This window comes from Leopardus geoffroyi, chromosome E2 (assembly GCF_018350155.1).
Source record: "Leopardus geoffroyi isolate Oge1 chromosome E2, O.geoffroyi_Oge1_pat1.0, whole genome shotgun sequence".
In the NCBI taxonomy this organism is placed as follows: Eukaryota; Metazoa; Chordata; class Mammalia; order Carnivora; family Felidae; genus Leopardus; species Leopardus geoffroyi.
In genome coordinates this window covers 59,775,365-59,794,835 of record NC_059335.1, presented here as the reverse complement: position 1 = coordinate 59,794,835, position 19,471 = coordinate 59,775,365, and the positions used below count along the sequence as shown (strand labels likewise).

Here is a 19,471-nt window from a genome sequence, read left to right as displayed (position 1 = left end):
TTCAGAAGGTCGTGAGACTTCCCGTCTGCCTGGCAGATGACCGTCTGCGGGACTGACCGGGCAGACGCGAGGGACAGGGTCACTTTACCAGTCGAGCAGCGTATCATGACTAGATGTTTGTGTGTATGTGGGAGTGAGTACCCTCTAAAACCATGAGATTTAGGAAAAACTACTCCTCATTCCCCCACCAAGCACAACAGTCCCTGTCAGTTTCGGTAACTTAGTCTTTCTTCTACATTTTAAACAGCTAAAGCCACGTTACACGTGCAGTTTGTGAACTCTTAGTTAATTTGACAAGTGTCTGTTCGTGTTTTCGTTTCCGTGATCATGGTCTTTAATCTGAGCTCCAAAATTGACAGCATGTTTAGCCATCTTTGAAGCCTAATTAAACGTCCCCTACCCCCGCCCCACATCAGCCACCTTCGCCCCCACGCCTGTCGCAAGGCCCCGCGTGGCCGCAGGTGCCTTCTCAGGGAGAATCCCACCGCAGGCGGATTCCGGGAGCAGAGCTCGGCTGCCCGCAGGTGGGGTGGTGGCGCCGGCCTAGGGCCCTTGCTCCCGCCGCCCAGCCTGCAGCCCCGGAGTTCCAGAAGCCTCTGTTATTTGCGAGCAGCTGAATAACGTCCATCTGCTTTCCACGTTGTCCTGTCCAGATATGAGTCACTTCCGCTTTCAGGCCAGATGGGGTTTTCTCTTTTTACTTTTCTGCATAAATCCAAATATTAAATCTTGGAACATTTAGGTGCACGTTGCTGTCCTGTGGCCAGGGAGAATGCTGACTGCATTTTTCTGTGTTCATTGACTTCGTATGTTCTCTTGTTTGAAAAGGGGGAAGTTCTGGGTAAGAGTGATGTCATGTGGGTAAGTTTTAAAAAATACTGATCGGGAAAACAGAAAAGCTGTTTATTTGCTGACATTCTGACTGAGGAAGCCAGACAGGAACAGCATGCGATTTCACTGAGTGAAAATAAGGAGGTGTGCAACCTCAAAATGTGTTTTCTTTGTTTTGCCAGAAAGGAAATAAACGCTTTTTTGTTTTTTGGGTTTTTTTTTTTTTAGAGTAATTCCTTCCTGTAAGGTGCTATTTTAAGCTTAAAATACTCCAAACCGAATAGGTTCTAGAATCTCCCAAGGTGCATATCGACCCTGATGCAACTTTACAAAGTGAGGGAGGCCTAGGAGAGAACACTTCAGCAAGTGGAAGGTCTTTCCAGCAACAGCCCATAACCTTGGAGTGCAGGGACCCGCCTCTTGTGTTTTCTGCTCTGTGCCCAGCCCCTGGAGTTTGACCTTGCGCACAGCAGGAACCTGACAGGACATGTTGGTGAATGAACAATTGTTGGTTTTAGAGCAAGGATCGCACATTTTTTCTGCTCAGATCCAGATAGTAAATATTTTTGGCTTTAGGAAGCGTAGGGTTTCTGGCGCAACTACTGGGCTCTGCTGTAGTGGGGTGGAAAGCAGCCACCGACGATATGTAAACAAATGGCATGGCTGTGTGCCGGCAGAGCCATTTACATAGGCCTGGGGCAGCCTCTAGTCCGCCAGCCCTGCTCAGAACAGCGTTGCCCACTAGAACCCTCAACGGTGACCATGAATGTTCTGTGTCTCTGCCGCACGGTATGGCAGCCACTGGCCACATCTGGCTGTTGAGCACTTAGAATGTGATTAGTGCGACCGAAGAATTGGATTTTTAATTTTATTCAGTTGTAATTAATACAAATTTAAGTGGTCACATGTGGTTAGTGGCAACAGCATCGGGCACCGCAGGGGTTAGAAGCCTCCCCAGAGCAAGTTGCACAGAGCAGTTTGTTGTTCTCTGGGAGGTCTGTTCACAGTAAGGGAAGAAAGAGTTCTGTGGCCCAAAAAACTGGGGAATTGTTAATAAGAACTGATTTATTCATTGCAGGACTGCTCAGAGCCTTTGATGTGCTTATGTACACGGACAGTTTCTTGAATTTTTCTCCTCCAAGCTTTTTTTTTTTTTAATGTGTATTTATTTATTTTGAGAGAAAGAGGATGGCAGAGGGAGGGAGGGGGAGAGAGAGAGAGAGAGAGAGAGAGGGAGGGAGGGAGAACCCCAAGTAGACTCTGCACTCAGCGCAGAGATCATGACCTGAGCCGAAAGCAAGAGTCGGACCCTTAACTGAGCCACCACAGCGCCCCTTCCTCCAGGCTGTTTGACTGTGAAGCTTTCTGGGCGTGCCCGTGAACACCTTCGGGCACTGGTGTTCTTGGAGAAGACCTCAGAAGACCGTTCGTGTGGCAGTCCGGGACATTGGGCGTCCGCAGGACGTGGAGCGTAATCGTTTCAGAAGTTGACGTCAAGTGTTTTATGTTGCACAGCGAGATTTTAAAGCTCTGTAGAGATCCCCATAGTCCACTGCCAAGGCATGTCTAGGAATAGCGAGCAGCGAAATGGGGGAAGGGGCGTACGACCCGCACATGTTGAAGCTCTGTATCTGTCACGGTCTTGCCTGACTAGCCACAGGGTGGATGACTAGACTGTCCCCATCTGCAAGAAACATACACTGGAGGAAGTAGTTACAGGAGCGCTTGAGGAACTTTGCTATTTGAATCGGAAATAGGACTTACGGCCCTTCGTGTGGTTTGGGAGTTTGCAAACTGCATCATGTTTGTAAATGCCTGTTTTATCTTCAACACGTATTTGTGCTCAGATATTTGCATTTTACAGACTTAATTTGCATCTTCAAACTTAAGCTTAAGTGCTGGGAACCTGATTGTACCATTTTAAAATGTTTTTAAGTTTTTCTTTCTTAATGTTTATTCATTGTTGAGAGAGGGAGAGAGATTGAGCGTGAGTGGAGGGGAGGGGCAGAGAGGGACACACAGAATCCAAAGCAGGCTCCAGGCTCCGGGCTGTCAGCACAGAGCCCGATGCGGGGATTAAACTCGGGAAGGGCGAGATCATGACCTGAGCCGAAGTCAGACGCTTAACCGACTGAGCCACCCAGGTGCCCCTGTACCATTTTAGTTTTGAGGAGAAGGAGAAGGCACCCCTGTAAGTGGCAGGGAGGGGCGGGACTGATGTCCGCAGGAAGTTCTCATGGTGCTTCTGTCTCTCCTCTGCCACTGTCCGTCTGTGTGGCCGCGGCCTCTGACAGGCCCTCTCTGGTCTTCCGAGGCTAGGCACCTTCGTCACTTCCTCCGTAACCGCTGCCTTGAACCCCTCCGGCCTGGCCCTGGCCCTGGCCCAGAAGGATATCCGTGTCTGTTGATGAAGAGACCCAGATGGGACTGTCTGGGCACTGGTGTCTGAGACGGTCACAGCCGAAAACAAGGCGCATTGGTTTTTCAGAAATCAGAACAGATCAGAGCTGGTCCTTAGTCATAATTAGAGGCTGTGCTCTTGCGCATTCAAGTCAGCTTAAGTACCGTTCTCTTCCTTTTCTAGGATTTGAATTTTTGCCTGTTTTTTTCTGTTCCGCTTTTCAATTCACCGCTATTCTTGCGTGTGACTGCTCTGCCCCCCCTCAGTTCCTCTTCCCAGGCGAGCACGCCGCAGAGGAGAGTGGACTGCGCTGGCCTCAAAAGCCTCATTTTGAAAATTACTGAAATACCAAATGCTAACTAATATGTACTTCAAGTGTTATTTCATTTTTATAATTTTGTCTGTTGTTGTTGTTGTTGTCTTTTGCTTTTACAGTGAGTGTTGAAAAGATAGACCTGAAGGGATTGTCACACACAAAAAATGAAAGAAATGTTGAATGTTCCTTTGAGGTAAGATGTCATGTTTCGTTTTGTTTTTTTTTCCCCCTTTTCTCCTCTGAGGGATAGGATGAAAACCTTTGGCGTGATCAGATACTTTGATTTATCTAAAGGGAAGATGGGCCTTAGAGCCAAGCACCGTGCCAGTGTCGTGGGGGGGCAGAAAGCCAGGCGTGGGCCGCGGGCGGGCCGACTCCAGCCTGTGCGGCTGTGCCCCCCACAACCGGGCCTCGGCAGCCCGAGTGCTAAGCGTCGTCTAGACTGCTGTGCTCAGCTGCTGCTGGCTGCTCACCAGAGTTGGCTGAAGCAGAGACTCCGTGTGAAAATTGAGACACGCTGTGTATTAGGATTGGAGGCACACAGTAACGGTGGTTCGGTGGCCTCAGAGTGTGCCAGGAGGCAAGCTGGGGAGGTCCTTCGGGGCCTGGGCTCTCCCAGCCGACTGCTTTGATCCCCTGGGGTGCAACCCCGAGCCTCACGGTCCAGCGTGGCAGCCAGGGCTCCAGTCGTCACATTTTCATTCCAGGTAGCAAGAAGGGGAAGGGAAAGTTTACTTTTCTCTTTCTTTTAAGGAACATTCCTAAAGCAGCCACAGGTACTTCTGTTTCTGTTTTGTTGACCCAAACTGAGTTTCTTGGTCCCACTTAGCTGCAGAAAAGGCTGGGAAATGTATTCTGGTGGCCATGTCCCCACGGTTCTGTTTCTTACCCGCCATGTTGTGTGAGGTTCTCCTTTGACCATGTGCCTGAATACTGATTGACAAGGAAACCTGCTTCCTGCATCCTTGTGGGGAGTGTTCTCAGGAATCAAAGCTTCTGGTTAGTATCTAGTATGCATGCTGTGTGTGGTTCGCTAATTTTTCAGCAGCTGCATTGAAATACTTGAAATACTTTTACCACTAAAAAATAAAATCTTCTTTTGATTTGGGAGATACACTGCATTATGGGGATCCGTTGCTCCTGTTCTGCTATGCGTGTGTCTTCGAATATACGGGAAAGACTTGCCTAAGGTTTTGGAGGTTGTCAAAACTTGGGACTGGCACCCACGTCTCAGCAACGGGAGAACCTTGGAATCCTGAAATCTTTAAGGCCTCAAAGGGGCGGGACTTAGCAGGTCCCTGGGACCCTGAGCACGTTTCCTGTCCCTCGTGCTCTGCGCCTCTCTGCCATCTCTCCCCTAGGGGTCCCCCGCCTCCGTGGGGTGGAGCCGTTCTGGGCTAGGGGGCCCCACTCAGCCCATCTAGTCATGCTAGGCTTCGATCTGCCCCCGTCCTTGGGCCCACGACCTGGGCTTGTGGGAGGTGTGGTGACTGTGTCCGACACGATGCCCACACCTTCTCTCTGAAGACACGAGCTTTGGTGAAATACACACTTAGCCTCTTGTGGCCCCTTGGAGGAGGGAGTGATGGTCAGGGGTAGGGAGGCAGCGGGCTGGCAAGAATGGGGACGCAGTGCCCTGAGTCCCCTGCAGGTGAGCGGCACGACTCCGAGAGGAGCCTGGAGCCCCGGCCTCGTGGCCACGGGCAGCTCCGAGCTGGCGGCACCGGACCTGGGAGCGTCGCCCAGTGTGGATGCCGTCACACGGGTGAGGTGTGTAGTTGAAGACGTTTCTATCCCAGTGCGTAAGCTGAAGTGTTTTAGCACTTAACGCAGAAGCTTCGGTTTCTGAAGAGCTCCCTCCTCCTGATGTGAGAACTGGTGAAAGTATTCCTGTGTTCGGGAAAGTGATAATCCTCCAGTAACCCGGAAGTCCAAACTGGTTTTTCTTTTGGGGTGCTGACTTGATATCCTTAAGGACTTCACAGCCCAAACTGTCTTTGAAGGCACAAAGGAAGGACATAGTCACCATGAAAAAAATATTATTTACAAAACACTTTGCGCAGCTTAAACTGTGTGCTTGTTCTGTGCTGGGCTTAGAGGGGTGCTGCTGATGGCTGCCGTTTATGCGTCAGCTTGGGGACTCCTGTCCCGCAAGGAAGTGAGGCCACCTGGGGGCTGTGTACAGTTGGGCATATAACTGGGAACTCTGCTAACAGCGTGTGGGTGGCCTGGGGACAGCAGTGAACCTGCCTTGGCTTACCCTTCTATCATCTGGAACGACCCCCCCCCCCCCCAATATAAGCCCCAGTGGATTTTTCCATTTTAGAAATCAACAAGCCAGCCCTCAAGTGTGTATCGAAAGAACAGTAGCGTAGTCCAGGCAATTTTGAAAAGAAGACGGTTGGAAGCCACACACTCCTGACTTTAGGACTTGCTACTAGACCCCAGGGGTGCCGGTTTGAGGGGGTCACCACAAGGTGGGGGGGCGTCCTCAGCTCTGAGTCCATGGTTAGACTCACAGGTAAACGGCCAATTGGCAGGCAGGCTGTTCAGTGAAGAAAGGATGATCTTTCTTTCTTTCTTTCTCTCTCTCTCTCCCTCCCTCCTTCCCTCCCTCCCTCTCTCTCTCTCTCCCTCCCTCTCTCTCTCTCTGTTTTTCTCTCTTTCTCTTCTCTTCTCGATGTTTATTTTTGAGAGAGAGAGAGAGCAAGTGAGTGTGAGCGGGGAAAGGGCAGAGAGAGAGAGAGAGAGAGGGAGGCCACAGAATCTGAAGCCGGCTCCAGGTTCCAAGCTGTCAGCACAGAGCCCACCATGGGGCTTGAACCCATGAACTGTGAGATCATGACCTAAGCCAAAGTTGGATGCTTAAATCAACTGAGCCACCCAGGTGCACCAAGGATGGTCTTTTCAACAAACAGTTCCCGAGCGAGCACCTATATGCAAAAATAGGAACCTTGACCAAACCTCACACCTTATACAAGATTACTTCAGAACTGGTCATAGTCTTAAACGCACGGCCTAAAATTATGAGTGTGGAAGAAAGCGTACAAGGCTGTATGGCGAGGCAGATTTCTTCACCACAGCACCAAGAACATGATCCATAAAAGACAAAATAAATACATTGGACTTGCTCAGGATGTCAAACTTGGTCCCCAGAAGGCACCTTGAGTGCCACCTGGGTGGCTCAGTCAGTTAAGCATCTGACTCTTCGTTTCGGCTCAGGTCATGATCTCACAGTTCCGTGAGTTCGAGCCCCACATCAGGCTCTGTGCTGACAGCTCAGGGCCTGGAGCCTGCTTCAGATTCTGTGTCTCCCTCTCTCTCTGCCCCTCCCCTGTGCGTGCGCTCTCTCTCTCTCTCTCTCTCTCTCTCTCTCTCAAAAATAAACATTTAAAAATTAAAAAAAAAAAAAAGGCGCCTTGAGGAGGTGCAAAGACAGACCACACACCAGGAGAAGGTGGTTGCAAGTTACATATTTGGTAGAGTTTTTATTTAGAGTTTGTAAAGAACTCTCCAAACTCAGTGATAAGAAAACAACCCAATAAAAAACGAGCCAAAGATGTGAACAGACACGTGAGCAGAGGACGTGTTTGGAGGACGAATGTCCCACGTGAGCACATACTCCGTCTGTCTCACTAGTCGTTAGGAGAACGTCAGGTAGACCCCTAGTGAGGCTCTGCGTGCCCACGTGGTGGCCGCAGCTGGGGACCGTCCCCGCACTGGTGGGGCGTGTGCACAGGGCTGCAGTGTCTTTACAAGGTATCTGGTAGTTCTCTACAAAGTTAAATATTTCCCTGAAGTCTGACCCCTCAGTTCTTCTCCAAGGTGTTGATCCGCAGGAAATGAAAGCATTTGTTCCCACAGAGGTTTGTACAGGAACGTTCACGACAGCTTTATGTGTACCAGTCCGAATATCCGTCCACAGGAGGGTGTGGGCCTACCCGGAGTGGAAAGGACTGAGCTGTTGCTACACCAGCAATGTGGAGAATGTGCAAATAATGACACTGTGTACAAAAAGCCAGAGCCCTCGCCAGAAAAGAGTGTATTCTGTCCGAGCCCACTTGCAAAAGGTTGTAGGAGGTGGACACTAACTACAGTGACGCAGGAGCAGCCTCCTCAGGAAAGGAGGAGGAAGCTTCTAGAGGTGACGGGTGTGTTCATTGTATCCACAGGAGTGATGGTTTCCTGGGCATAAATGCGTGCCCAAAATTACCGAGTTTTACACCCTTTAGATAGGTGCAGTTCATCGTCTGTTATAACTCAGTAAAACTTTTTTTAAAAAGCTACCTGAGGATTAAGCCTTTCCTTTTGCCCACAGAACCCTAACTAATGAAAATTAAATTGTCCGTTAAGTGTGGCATCTCTTGTACGGAAATAAACAGCTCCTGTTCTGGGACTACAGCAGGGAGAACACTTCTAGGGGCGTCCTCCGCGCGTGGCGGCGGGCCTGTGTGCTGGCAGCAGAGGGGACGCGGGGAAGCCTTCCTCCTGCCAGCCTTCCCGGGTCCGGGAGGGGTCCGCGGCCCCTGCCCACCGTCTTCGCAGTCCTGTTTATCTCCAGCTTTAATTTGTACATATCCCTGTTTTCCAGGAGACAGATGAAAGGTGTCTTTTATAGGAGGGCCCGTGTAGCCGGATCGAGATGCCGTCAGTATGTAAACCTGTACTACAGGTTGCACTTTGCGCTTCCTGTTCTTTTCCATGGAGTTGGTTGTGTCTTTTGCGGAAGTTGCCATTGCTAGTCACTGGTTACTGAGGAGAGCAGATCAGGAGGCAGGAAGCAAGCGACTGGAAATCCCAAGTTCGTACGTAACCACGTACGTGGGAAACGTCCGCATTTACCAGCTTTCTCCCTCTCACTGTTAAGACACTGGAATCACTGAACCTTTTTTTAATGAAAAGATTTTCTTGTTAGATGTGAGGATAGAGAGGGGGAAAAAAGACCAAAAGATGACCCAACCCCTTGAAATACTTACTGGACTGTAGGATTTTAATTGACTTAAAAAGAACTGTGGAACACATTTAATGAAAAAAAACATTCTTTTTGTGCCATTCTTTCCCAGGAATCCAGGCATTACGTTTATTTTAGTGCTAGATCTTTTCTTTGGAAGTTTTATTTTTTCATTTCAAAATAATCTTGACTTCTCTGAGTATCATCTCAGCGTTGGCAAAGATGAGTCTTGACCACTATGTTTTGAATTAAGTTTCTGTTTCTATCAACTCTGTGTGCAGAGTGTGGAGACTCCAGTAATTGTGCGTCCACGGCCAGGAGCAGCAGGGAACAGCGTGTCTCAGTGTGTGCCACAGTGGCTGCTGGGAGTAGTGTGACTGTGTGAGGGTTGCTGAGCCTGGAGCCACGTGGTACATGCTCAGGGCTTTCCCTGGAATTGTCTCTGTTTGTGTGCCGGTTTGGTTCCTGCTTAAGGAGCGGTGCCTAGAAGTGGCTTCACCCTAGGAGTCCCCCAGTCGTCCGAAACCCCTCATCGCACTCAGTCCCGGCACCCCGTTGCTTCCATCTCTGAGCTGCGACTCTGCTACCGTGTGGAGCGGCGGTCCTTGGTGGGCACGCGGCTCTCCCCTCACCACCACTTGCCTCCCTCCATGCAGGCACCATTGCCTGTTCTCGGGTCTTATGTCATCCTTTGTCTGCTGGCTTCTGAGGGCGCTCCGGAGGTACAGTGTGTGAGGTCTGTATGCTCCTGGCGTGGTACTGAGAACACTCACTTGGCGGCTGGACATCATTCTTCCTTAGGAAATGGGGAGCACTCCTGTCTCACTGGTGCTTTTCAGGGTTTCCTCAGTCCTGGGTGTTTGCCCACTCCTCACCCATGCTTGGCCGTGGGTCTGTTCTCATCATTGTGCTGGGACTGCATGGACCCTTTTAACCTGAAAACTCACATCCATCATTTGGGGGCCTCGTCCTGAATCCTCCCTTTTGATTTCCTCCACTCTGCTTTTCTCTGTTTTCTTGCTTTGGAACTCCTGCTGTCTGCATTTTGGATCTCGAGACTGGTTCTTTCTTTTATATTTTTCTCTGTTTTCTTTCCCTTTGGTATTTCGGTCCACTTTATGGAAGACTGAATCATCTCCCCTCTCTTCAATGGAATTTTTCACTCCTGTCCTGTTTCCATTTCAAGGAACGCTTTTTCTCTGGCCGTTCTTTTTTCATAGCATCCTGTTCTTGGCTATGCTTTCTTCTGTAGTTCAATGAGAATAGTAATGATTGTTTTTAGTTTTTTAAAACTGTTTTCTTCTTCGCACATGGCCTTTGTTTCTACCAGGCCTACTTGGGCTCTCCAAGGCCTGGTGCTAGATGTTCTAGTGCTGGGCCCGCCTGCTCACGTCCGGGCTGTGGCAGGGCCTCTGGCTGAGGTGCTGTGGGCGACACAGGGACGTCGGGGATGGAGCTGAGAAGTAAGTCAGGGGACCGAGACATAATGTGACATAGTCTGTCTGTTTTGTGCACATTTTGCGTTTTGTTTATTCTTGGGGTATCTTACAGTCTGTCTTAGTAGCTCTTTGAATAGGTACAAGCGACAGGAAAATATCGTGCCATAATTTGTCTGGCAAGTTTTTTCCTTGGTGGTACGTAAGATAATGGGGTAGCTTACAATTGGTGCCACCTTGAGTTTGACGGGACATGTGTCTAGCACGTGGCATGCCATGAGGCTGTTCTGTGTCCATGCCCCTCCCGGGGCCTGTCCCCTCCTCTCGTGCAGGGGTTTGGGCCCGCGGGGAAGGCTGAGGGTGAGCGTGAAGGAAGCTGTGTCAGCTGTAGAGCATGGTGGTGCCGAGGCCAGCCTGGAAGTGAGCCCTTGCTTTCTGTCTGCCTTAGGCTGAATTATCAGCTCCGTTGGGAAGTAAATGGAAATGTATCAGGAGCTGACACCTGCAGTGATTTTGCCTGTTTAAAGCACACGACTTCTGGGGCAGCAGATTGTCTGTTTCAACATAACGTGATCTGTCCATGCTGCGCTTGTTGCTTGGGCGTTGGATTTCGTGTTTCGTGGGGTCTAAGATGCATTCACGGATGTGAACGTGAACAGAAGGAGGCAGACTCCGACTGGACTCAGTCCTCCCTGGTCTGAGAGGCACGAGGAGAAGAGAGATCCTCCACCCCGTGATGCACTTTGACAGACGCGGGACGTCAGCAGTGCTTTGCGTCCAGCGTCTAAGGACCAGAGCGTTCCTGCCTCTGGTCGTGGATGGTGCTGGTATTTCATGGGCAGCAGCTTGCTCCAAACGTGTGGCCGGTGTCGTGAGAGTTGTTTGTCTCACGCAGGAGCGGGTTAGTTAAGTGCACCTTGTGGGGTCCATCTGGGCGGCGAGGCACATTGGTTCAGAGAGCACCAGCGTGGGACGCGGAGAGGCCGCTGCGCGCCGGAGCTCCGAGGTCAGGGGAGGAGCCCCTTTCCTCAGTTGGCTTGTGTCTCGTGGGAGCTTGGTGAGACGGCCACCTTCATATTTGTCACGGCAGCTGTGGGGATGGAAGGGACTCGTGTGGATTTTGGCGGAGGAAAGGGGACGTGGGGGGCCGTCAGCAACCACAGTGGGCTGTTTCTTAGAAGGTGCTGGCAGGAGGGGGGAGCAGAGGGGGGCCACCCAAACCGCCACGCTCTGTCTACTCCATCGCTGGAAACATAATGCGTTCTTTTTCGTCACTTTACTTCTGGGCTTGAAACCCTCCAGTGGCTTCTTCTGGATCTGAGGGCAAAATCCCTGCTTCATGGTCTAACCCCTCTTGTCGTGGCCCTGCCCGCCTCACCCCTCACACCCGTGCGCCTCTTCCTGTGGTGGACATGCTACTTCCCAGTTCAGGCACCTGAGTGCTGCTCCCCACCCCCGCCCGCCTCCTCCCACCCCCACTCACCCCCACCTCCTCCCACCTCCATTCACCCCCGCCCCTTCTCACCCCCCCCCCCAACTTGTTGGTGGTGCCCACAGGTGGTCAGGAAACACTGGAAAAATGGGAGGGAGGTGACACAGCCCTCCCCCCAGGGCGCATGCAGTCCGTCTCGGGAGACCCGCTTTGACCCCGGGATGAAATACAACCTCCCACCCCTCGTGTGCGGGTGAGTAAGTGCAGTGTGGACAGTCTTGGGCACACGCGGCACTGTAGAGCTTCTTCCAGAAAGCCCTTTCTGGTGCTTTCTACCCAGCCCGTGGCCCCAGCGCTCTGCTAGTTCTGACTGGCCCGGGCCTGTTCTGTCAGGTCCCTGAGGGCAGGGGCCTTGTCTCCTTCTGACCTAAGAGGAGGTGCACTTGAGGACGGTGGGCGCTGGCATACACGGCCGGTCGTAAGGGTCAGCGACTGCGTGCGAGTTTGTGGAGCCAGCCTCAGACTCCATGCTTGCGAGTAATTGGTGATATTTGAATAATTGCACACAACAGGAAGTTAAGCCTCAAGGGACTTGAGCCAGGTGAGCTTTCCTCTCACGAGTCAGGGGATGTGTAACTACCCCATTCACAAGGTCCACCACACTTCGGGCTCATCACGCTCACTGCACCTGTGCCCACGAAGATTCCCCGGACAGGTGCGTTGTGAGTCACACATGTGGCGTCTGTTTTTAAGGTTTGTTTGTTTGTTTGTTTTCAAGGTCTTGTGGTCTGATTCTTCAGTAACATCAGTAACCAAATCTTCCTCTGAAGTGACTGAATTTATGTCAAAGGTAAGGTGATTAAGGGCTCTTCAAAAATTAAAAGGCTCTTGATAACACTGCAGAGTGATTTCAGTGGATTGCTTCCTTCAGCTGGCAGAGCAAGTAATTGGTGCATGGCCATAAAAGCCTGGTCCCCGGTGCCGCGATCCGATCTCCCTGCAGTTGTGGAGAGCACGAAGACGCAGGGCGCTGTGGCCTGCACAGGCAGCTGAGGGGTGTTTGGTGTGGTTACTCTGCAGCGGAGGCTCAGAGAGACTCCACCTGGTTCCACCTGGGTCTGTCGTACATACTGGATTTTCCAGTTGTTTCAACAGCTGTCACCTGAACAAAAGGTTCCAGTACTAACTAAACGCCACTTGACATGTGTACATACGTAGGCACGTGTGTGCCTTTATGGCTAAGACGTGTTCGGAGTCCACTGGCCCGGGTCAGAGTGGTGAACCCCTGTCTTTAGCCAAAGCAGGTGCATCTTAATGAGTCCCCTTATTTCATGGAGTGACGTATGTACGGTGTCTCCGAAGCGAGTGTTACGTTTTTCACTATAAAGTCAAGGACGTAATCCTGTAGGAGAAAATCCAGGTGATGGGTCCTGTTTTAAAAGCTCAGACAGAAGTTGTTTGCTGGCGCCTTTCCTCCTGGCCTGTGAGCCATGCTTTCTGGGATCACTGCCCCTCCCCCTGGATGCACTTTCCTCTGTCACACTGAGAACGCTACATTTCCTCTCCTGTGTGCCTGGCCTCTCGATTGGTACGAAATCCATCGCTCTGGCCTGTGGTGATGCAGGCGGGAACTTGGACCCGCTGGGTGGGCGCAGTGCTGCTTGTCTGCTGGACTTTGGGCTCCCTGGCCTCCTTGGGGATCTGGTTTATTGCCTTTTGTTAATTCTGGAGGATTCTCACCCATGATCTCTTCACATGTTTCTTCTGCCCCATCCTTTCTCTGGCCCTGGGATGTCCGCTCCATGCACCTGGACCTTGGACATTGTCCACAGCCCTTGGGTGCTCTGTTTGTTTTTCTTGCTCTTTCCGCTGTGTGTTTCAGTTGGACGGTTTCTGTTGCCCTGTTTTCAAGTTCCCTGGGGCTTCTCCTCACCTCTGCCCAGGCTGCTCCTGAGGCTAGTTAATGTGCCGAGTTCTTCATCTCTGGGACCGTGGTTTTCTGTTTCCCTGGGTTTTTTTTGTTTCTTCTAGCTTTTCTGTTTGACACGTCTTCTACTGAAGTTTCCATCTCTCTGCCGTGATTTCCCGTTTGTTCATGTGTGTTGTCTGTGTTCTCACTAAATCCTTCAGTATGTTAATCATGGTTATTTTGTAATCCTGTCTGATAGTTCCAGCATCTGGGTTATCTCTGAGTCTGGCTCTGATGATTAGCTTGACCATAGTTTTTTTTCCCTCTTATTTTTTCCCCCGTATCTTGCAATTTTTGACTGAATGATAGACATCGTGCTTAGAAAATGTAGAAACCGAGGGAAGCCATGTATCTGCTTGGGAATGGGCGCCCTGCCGCTGCTCTCAGGCCCTTGGGGGGGTCCTCGCATTGGTCCAGTCAGGAGTTGAGCTGGGTTTGGGTTTTGTTGCTGCTGTGGGCTTGTGTACCCTGTGGGCTTCTGGTCCCTCACTGCACCTGGAGCCGGGGGAGGGGCCTGCAGTGTCAGAGGTTCCTGTCAGTGGTCCGACTTCATTCTTAGCCCTCAGTAGTCCTCTGTGTCCATGGCCCGGAGGGGCTCTCCCTGAACCGGAGGGGAGACTGCGGTCACTTGTTGCTTGGTAACAGACGTAGGGGTGAGGTGTTCTCCATCCCCTTGGTCCGGCCTCAGTCCCAGGCACGGGGCCCTGGGGGGCTTTCTCGGCATCCCTGCCCCTTTCTTCCCCAACACTGGCTGATCCCGGCTTTGTCCTGGCGTAGCATCCTCTGCCCAAGAGGGTTTTTGCTTTTTCGTCAGGGCCAGAGGGTCGTGCGCGTACTACCTTCCCCACAGAAGCAGGGCTTCTCTGCCTGTGGCCTCATGCCAAGCAGACTCCCTCCCCTCCTGTAGAGGCAGGAGGGTATTGCTTCCGCCTCATCCCTAAGGCTTAAGGGCTTTTGTCTCGGATTTGGAGAAGGCTCCAGGGAGAGGCATTGAGGGTTCCTGCCAGGCCCCCAGGGGTAGCCAGCCCCCACCTCTGCCACCCTGGGGACTCTCTCCAGTCTCCTGTGGAAGCAAGCTTGGGAAGGAGGGCACACTCCCCTGGTGTCTGGGGCTCTCGCCTGACTCATGTTTGGCCCACACTCAGCCTGCGGGAAGTGTCCCGTCTTCTGACCTCTTCTGCCTGCTGGCGTGGTGGCCCCCTCTTCCTTGTGCTCTGCCACAGAGATGGGTCATGTGTTTTGTCTCTCCTTGGAGGGGCAGGTCCCTCTCGAAATTCAGTTCACATAGTGACCTCGCAACTTAGTTCTCTGATGGGCTCACGGGAAGGAGATTGTGTAGATGACCAAGCTTTTTCCTGAAGCTGTGCTGGGAGTGATGTTCTCTTGTGGCTTTCCCATCCCGAGTGGAAGTAAAATCCCAGAGATCTGAGACAAGGGTGGGCTCTAGTGTCCCACAGATGTCAGCACCCAGGACCTACCCAGTTCTCGACCGCAGGGGTTCCCGTGTCAAGTGAATTTGGACAGACCTCCGATGCTTTTCTGTCTCTTTCAGTTACCTCAGCTGTACCCTGAAGAAAATCTGGAGAAATTCATTCCTTGCTTGGCCGGCCCAGATTCCTTTTACGTAGAGCGAAGCCACATGGATCTGGAAGCGGACCTGAGGTAATGCGCCACTGTGCCCCTGCACCCGCGGGCCTGGGGTGCTGCCCCGTGGTGCCTGCCCGTGGGCCTTGTGGCGTGGCCAGGGCCGAGCGAGTGCACACCTGAGCCTCGTGGTCACCCCAGCAGCTCTTGAGGGGACATGTTGTGTTCAGCAGTCTGGGTCTCTGTTTTGCCTCCATGGATTTTCCTCCCTTATGGAGAATTGAAAGGCATGCTTTTGAAGATACGAGTAAAGGAATTTCATAGTATATGTCACTGTTGAGTGTGATTTTGACAGTTTGATGAAATGAGGTCCCATAGTGGAAAGTTGAGACTGTTGCAGGGCAAAACAGGGCCCGATGAAGTCCCCCGGCCGGCGTCCCCCAGCCGCAGAGCGCGCCCTGGCTTGGTCAGTGTGCGGAGTGGGCAGGCCTGTTGCCTGGGTCCGGGCCCGGAGACCCAGCCCCTGCGACGGAGGTGGCCCCGGGGGGTGGTAAGAGTCGTAACAGGGGTCCAGCTGAATTGAAGCAGAAAGAGTGCGGGCTGTGGTGCTTTTGTTCACCTCACTCTAGTGTGTGTTTCTCTTCATTGGAAATTAAAATTTGTCTCCCAGTGAGTTTTTGGGAATACCGCCTTAATGCTGATAAAACCACTTTGTTTAATTTTTAGGTATTTGACTTCATTACCTTCTCATGTATTGAAAAATGACCACATTAAGAAATTTTTCAGCACTTCATCTCCCACCCAACAGCTTCAAAGTCCAAGTGAGTTTGTGAAATGTGATTAAATACACAAAACCGTTTTATTGTGTGTACACTTTCTGACATTTATTGTAACTTACAGGTCCTGGCACCCCTTCCCTTTCCAAAGTGGGCACCGTGATGGGCGTGTCTGGAAGGTGAGACGTTCCTGGGTAACCAGCACGTTTCAGGTCAGGGTGGAGCTTCTGCTGATGATGTGTAAAGACTTGTTCCCAGAGTGAAGTCATTTTTGGAGTTGGTCTCGAATAATGCTGTGAGAGGATTGGATACAGATGCTCTGGTTTATGACTTCTCCACATAGAGAAACAAGTGGTTTTCTGAGCCACTGGAGCCGGAATTCACAAGGACCCTGTATCGCAAATGCCAGTCTCCGGGCCCCGCACATTCTAGGAAACCAGAATTTCAGGGAATCTTCCTTTTTATAAGCAACCAGGGAGCGATTGTGGCCGTGAGGTGGCACAGCCAGTGCTCCAAGGATCCTCTGTCAGCACGAGGCCCGACAGCAACTGTCGCAGTGCTCAGGGGACAAACAGGCCATTAAAATGGGCCCGTGTCACAGTCACACAGGTGCACAGATGGTGTGACGATGCCGTCAGGTAACGAGGCCCGTGGAAGTGCTGCCCTCTTCCCCTCCGCGTGGCACAGAGGGAGCACCCGATACACGTGTGCATTTGCGGTCTGGTGTGACTGGGGCCAGGGCAGAAAGCCGAATGCAGAGCGCTCCTCTCAGCCCGCTGCTGGGACTCGGTCAGAAAACACGCCTTCAGTTGTTAAAGATGTAGGAGTCCGTTCTGTCATGTATGACAGAAGTAACAAATGAGACAGTGAAACCAAAAGTCTGGCGGTGACACACACGAACACACATACGTGTGCATACGCTCCAGCGTGAGCATACGAATGCACCTGTCTACGCACAGATGCGTGTACTCACGCACACCCTACAGATACAGAAGCGTGTGCACATATGTGTACGTGTGCACAGCTACGGACGCCTTCACGGTGGTGGTGTCGGGGAGGGGCGGTGGCAAAAAAGGGCTCTGATGTCGGCAGGGGCTGGGCCTCCCGTGCAGTCCAGCCTGTCGGAGCTGGCCCCCGTGCCCCCCTCTCTCTCTCGTCCAAGGCAGCAACCACCTGTCTGCTGTCCCCACAGGCCCGTGTGTGGCGTGGCCGGCATCCCCTCCTCTCAGAGCGGCGCCCAGCACCACATGCAGCACTCGGCCAGCGCGGCCGCCTTGCCCCACTGCTCCCACGCGGGGGGTGCCGGCTCAGCCCTGGCCTACCGGGCCCAGATGGACACGTCGCCCGCCATCCTGATGCCCTCCAGTCTGCAGACCCCTCAGACCCAGGAGCAGAATGGGATCTTAGACTGGCTTAGGAAACTGCGCTTGCACAAGTATTACCCCGTCTTCAAACAGCTCACGATGGAGAAGGTACGTGGGTGACCCACAGGCAACGTAGTCTTCCTCTGAGCTCGTTCCTAGCGGGCTTGAGTTGGGTGTCTTGCCATCCATGCTGTGGAAGTCACACGGCCTGGTATTTGACACCTGCGGGTGTGTGCCCCAAGTCCTGCACGCTCACTGGAGGGGGGTGGTGGGTTTGGATTTGAAGTCTCCCTGCAGCCAAAGCAAAAACTGGAACAGGACTGGTTGTAAACATGTTTTTTTAAAGCTAACTGTGGTCTCCGCAGGTTAGATACTCCGTGCAATTTGAAGGACATCGTATCCCCCAGCGTCCCTGCCATTGGCAGGAATGGGGAATTTCTGGTGCGCACGCTCCCTTCCGGTGCAGGAAGGGCCCATTTTACAGGGGTCCCGAATGCTTGGACCCAAGGGAACAACCCACTGATGATCTGGCTCGATTGAGGGTCATAGAACCAAAAGGAATAGATCAGTTTTGTGTCTTTCGAGCAGTTCTACATAGGGATAGTTTTTTACAATTTTTAGAATTTTGGTGAGCATTTTTTCGTTCTAGAAGATTCTGAAGTTTCTCTAAGTCTTGGTGTCTTGGCGATAAAACTAAATGAGGCCTGTGGCAGTGTTTGAACTGACTCCCCCTGCTGGGTGCAGTCACTCGGTGCTTTTAGCTCTGTAAAAATTTCATGTGTCCAAAAATCTGCAATTGAACCTAGAAATCAAGCTTTTAGTACCTAATAAAAGACGGCTCTTAAGTATACAGTAAAACCTGGGATTGCGAGTAACTTGTTCCTGTTCTGCAAGTGTTTTGCAAGACGAGCAAACATTTCTAATAAATTTTAACTTGATAAACGAGCAATGTCTTGCACTATGAGTCGTACGTGATGCTGAACGTCACATGATCACAACTGAGCCAGTGGTTCTTGAAATTCACTTCGATATGAGTACTTTGATTACAAGCATGTTTCTGGAATGAATTATGCTCACAAACCAAGATTTTACTGTATTTGTAATACCCTTGGCTTACGATTCATAACTCTTGAAAACCACATTTTTGCCAGCCTTGCCTCATGGTCAATTTAAAATGTTACAATGTAGGAGTTGAATTTTAGCCATAAACATCACCAGTGACATTACGGAACCAGAGTGTTGTGTTTTCTTGGTGTCAGACCTCCCGTTAGCTAGCCATTCGATTCAGATGACATCTGCTCTGCTCTTCGGGATCACTTGCTTCAGGACAAAGTGGCTTTGTCCCTAAAGTGGTGGTGTTTGAGACAAAAGCGCTGTTAAAAGAACAGTCCCTGTCCGCAGGAGAATAAATGGCTTGCATTTGAGGGGGTAGATCCCAGGACAGGAGGGGGACACTTCCACCGGTCCAGTCTCTGGAGAAGTGGAAACTGAGGGCATTTTCTTTACTTGCCTGTCGTGGACCTTCCAGGTGCCCCGGCTTCTGCAGGCGGCGAGTGGAGGCCCTGGGGGACACGGCCTGTGAGCCTCATGTGTAGAGTGACCGTTTTGTATTTTGAACAAGGGACACCATATCGTTTAGCAAGTGACCTCATGTTCCCAAGGATTTCATTGTCCAGTTAGGTTTGATCCATTTACCTCTCCTACTGGTAGAATGCATTTATTAAGTTATGTCTCAGGTTCTTTGTTTTCAGAGTTGATTCTCAATAACTTTGTAATTTCTTTCTTCTATGGAAGTTTCTGAGCCTTACTGAGGAAGATCTAAATAAATTTGAATCCCTCACCATGGGAGCAAAGAAAAAACTCAAGACTCAGCTAGAGCTGGAGAAGTAAGTGTGCAGCTGCAGAATGTGTGTGTTTATTTTCATTTCTAACATACGGGGGGGGGGTGTCTCCTGATCAGATGGGGGCCCCCAAATGTGGGATGACGATCAGGTGGAAACCTAGGCGTTGAAAGAATTCACCTGAGGCAGAACAAAGGAGATAGAAGTCTACTGAATGCACCAGGGAGCAGGGGCAGGACAGAGGAGAGACTGCCAAGAGGTGGGAGGGGAGGGGGCTCTTCCTAAAGGCGGAAGATGAGGAAGGACGGCGACGCCTGGAATTCTCCCATTTTTGCTAACTGTGCCTGGTTGTAAGGAGCACGCTGGTCAGTTGGGGCCAGTGGATATTTCGGGGTGGGTCCGGGCCTGGCTGTCTTCGATCCACATTACGTCGCCCAAGCCTATTCTCCTAAAAGCGGCCTCTAGCTGAACGGGTACCAGCACTTACAGTTAAATGCCATTGATTGGATTATTTTGATTGCTTATCAAAGCTTCATTAATGCTTTTAAAATTCTACAGATGTGGTTTTGG

General features: G+C 51.3%; 1 protein-coding gene across 5 annotated transcripts in view; it reads left to right on the top strand.

Annotated features, from left to right (window-relative positions):
- Positions 1-19,471, top strand: part of ZCCHC14 (zinc finger CCHC-type containing 14) — a 57,730-nt gene that overhangs the window by 30,875 nt on the left and 7,384 nt on the right. For 4 of the 5 annotated variants that reach the window (XR_006702061.1, XM_045439922.1, XM_045439926.1 and 1 more), the window contains exons 3-9: positions 3,668-3,741; positions 12,146-12,217; positions 14,889-14,998; positions 15,647-15,741; positions 15,821-15,875; positions 16,889-17,168; positions 18,855-18,946. Coding sequence is in view for 4 of the 5 variants with exons in the window: in XM_045439922.1 (XP_045295878.1) it covers positions 3,668-3,741; positions 12,146-12,217; positions 14,889-14,998; positions 15,647-15,741; positions 15,821-15,875; positions 16,889-17,168; positions 18,855-18,946 (778 nt within the window). In the remaining variant the exon portion in view is untranslated. The remainder of the gene's footprint in view (positions 1-3,667; positions 3,742-12,145; positions 12,218-14,888; positions 14,999-15,646; positions 15,742-15,820; positions 15,876-16,888; positions 17,169-18,854; positions 18,947-19,471) is intronic. The other variant, XM_045439923.1, reaches the window with a different exon arrangement.